The sequence below is a fragment of the Tigriopus californicus genome, chromosome 12 (genome assembly GCF_007210705.1).
Source record: "Tigriopus californicus strain San Diego chromosome 12, Tcal_SD_v2.1, whole genome shotgun sequence".
In the NCBI taxonomy this organism is placed as follows: Eukaryota; Metazoa; Arthropoda; class Copepoda; order Harpacticoida; family Harpacticidae; genus Tigriopus; species Tigriopus californicus.
Genome location: NC_081451.1, coordinates 8,269,910 through 8,272,167, shown reverse-complemented (window position 1 = coordinate 8,272,167; position 2,258 = coordinate 8,269,910). Strand labels below are relative to the sequence as shown.

General features: G+C 41.2%; 1 protein-coding gene across 1 annotated transcript in view; it reads right to left on the bottom strand.

The window, feature by feature from the left end:
* The window catches only part of LOC131892134 (uncharacterized), a 9,999-nt gene extending 7,970 nt beyond the window's left edge, over nucleotides 1-2,029 (bottom strand). The window contains exons 1-4 of the mRNA XM_059241906.1: nucleotides 1,623-2,029; nucleotides 1,533-1,554; nucleotides 1,335-1,462; nucleotides 1,102-1,263 (exon numbers count right to left, since the gene is read on the bottom strand). Coding sequence (XP_059097889.1) covers nucleotides 1,102-1,263; nucleotides 1,335-1,462; nucleotides 1,533-1,554; nucleotides 1,623-1,737 — 427 coding nt within the window. The 5' untranslated portion in view covers nucleotides 1,738-2,029. The remainder of the gene's footprint in view (nucleotides 1-1,101; nucleotides 1,264-1,334; nucleotides 1,463-1,532; nucleotides 1,555-1,622) is intronic.
* Between the last annotated feature and the right edge of the window lie 229 nt (nucleotides 2,030-2,258).

The window sequence follows — 2,258 nt, the reverse complement described above, 5'->3', positions numbered from 1 at the left end:
GAATTTGCTGACAGTCATAACAACTGCGGCGATTAGCGTGGAAATTCGAGAATAGGGTCCGAGGGGAGTTATCAATCTGCTGGCGATAAAAGGGGGGAGTATTCTTTGTTCGATATCGAGAGAACGAAATAAGAGCTATGGATTTGTTGATTTGAAATCCCAAAAATTAGTCAGCAATTTTTGGACATAAGAGTGCTTCTGAAGAAAGCATAGATTCGGTGAGGAACTAGAAGAGTTTCCAGTATTCACAGAATTCAACGAAGGTGTAAAATTTTCTGCTTTCCATTCTAAAAGTGCAGTGAATCATATCATGAGTGATGAACAACACTGAAAGAAAGAGATTGTTGGACAAAACAGCAAGAACTATTCGTAGAGTGGAAAAACGATTACACGAAAGGAAATTTTGTCAGGTGAATTGAAACCAACCACTGCAACCTCTTCATCTAAGACCCCTGGTCGAAGCCAGGTTTCTGTCATGGAAACGAGCGAGACCTGCCTAACTAAAGCTAGTTCCTCAAGAACCTTGATCATTGTGTTATTATTTTTGGAAAGAAGACAATGCTCATTCATCTTTTACGGGCTTATTGTCCTTCGATGGACTAGTGCTATCAAATCTTTGACTAGGCCTTCTAATCTTCAAAAATCCTGTTTTTGGATGGTGTTTTAGGTAGGTGTGGACAAGTATATCCCCGAGACTAAACTCGACGTCGGAAACTTTTTGTTGATGCCTCGAGCAATGAGAATGTGGAACAAGTCACCATTAGCAGGCCGAGATTGTCCCATATCAAACCACTTCAAAGCTTGGGAATATTGGTACTTCGCCGCATCAGTTGACACTTTGCCAAACGCATTTCTCGTACAATATCTCTTATTTAACCTTAATGGCTCCTGGGGACTATTTATATTACATGACGTTATTAAGGCCATAGGGCCATTTAGATACACACGGGTGACCGTTCGTTAGTTAAATTTGAAGTGGTTAAGTGATGCTTCTGTCAATACTAGTATTGTCAACTAACTCGTTAGTAAAGAGTCGTTCCTAATTCGTTAAGGGTCTGCTGAGCTCGCACAATCTCACAATTAGAAGTCACTTTTACTTACTGGCATCTGGTTGGTTCAGCACAAAGGTTTCAAAGTCCAATCGAAGTTGACATATATTGCCGTTGCACGGGCAGATTTTCATGCGGCAACTGCCCGCCTCTGTGCCTGTAGACTCGAAATACGTACAGTTCTGACTCGAGGTTGATCCGCAACCAAGGACAACTGAAAGTATGGGCAAACGTTATGACCGGAATGGCTTCACTAAACTGATGGTGGCTGGTTAAAATACTTACAAGTACAACACACTCCGTAACCGAGGGCACACGATCCCGCAGTGGTTCCACCTCTTTGAGTGCATTCGTCGGTAGTGTAGCACGTTCCATTCCGGCTGTTGGTACCGACGCAAAATGTGTTTGGGAACCTATGGCCATGGGACATATTAAGATATAATGCGACAATATATCTAATCATAACCTACTCTTGAAGCTCACCTCACAATTGAGAACAGATTTACTAAAATGGAATGAATTCAAAATGTTATGGAGAATGATTTGGAAAATGCACTATGAAGCGGTACTTACAAATTTTTCCCTCTCTTTGAGTTCCATTGTAAAAGGTACGATTGGTATCGGTGTCCGCCACACTTAGGGTTTGAAGGAAACCCAAACACAATGCGACCACAATTTTTCCCCACATCTTGAGCACGACAATAGTAGATTACTTTTGGAAGTATAATTCGGTTGTGATGTTTCATCAACAGTCGCGTTTCTTTCGAAATCAGGGGTAAAACAATCGAGAAGCTCAACCAAATGGTCATGGATTGGCTTTTCTTGATAAAGCTAAATCATTATCATTATCATCATTAGTTCAATTCTGTAATTGATTCATCGAACCCAAGAAGGATGATGTGATGAACGTAACTTTATATGTAGTCTTCAAAATGCTCTACCAGCAGATTGAATGGCCCATCAGGTTCTAGAGAAGTAATGCTTCCATATATTGGTTTGTACTTAGTGCAGCCGAGAAGCTTTAGAGAGAACAAGTCAANATTTTTCTTCGATCAAACCAGGGTCAGCTTTTTGGTCAAGCCTAATATTCTACGATACGTTAGAAACGGCCCGTGCTTTGACTAAGCTAGCTTTCTTAAAAAAGACATGTCGATCCGGCCACACAGATGAGTTCAAGCGGTTGTGAAGGGATTCCTTTCTTGCGGGGAC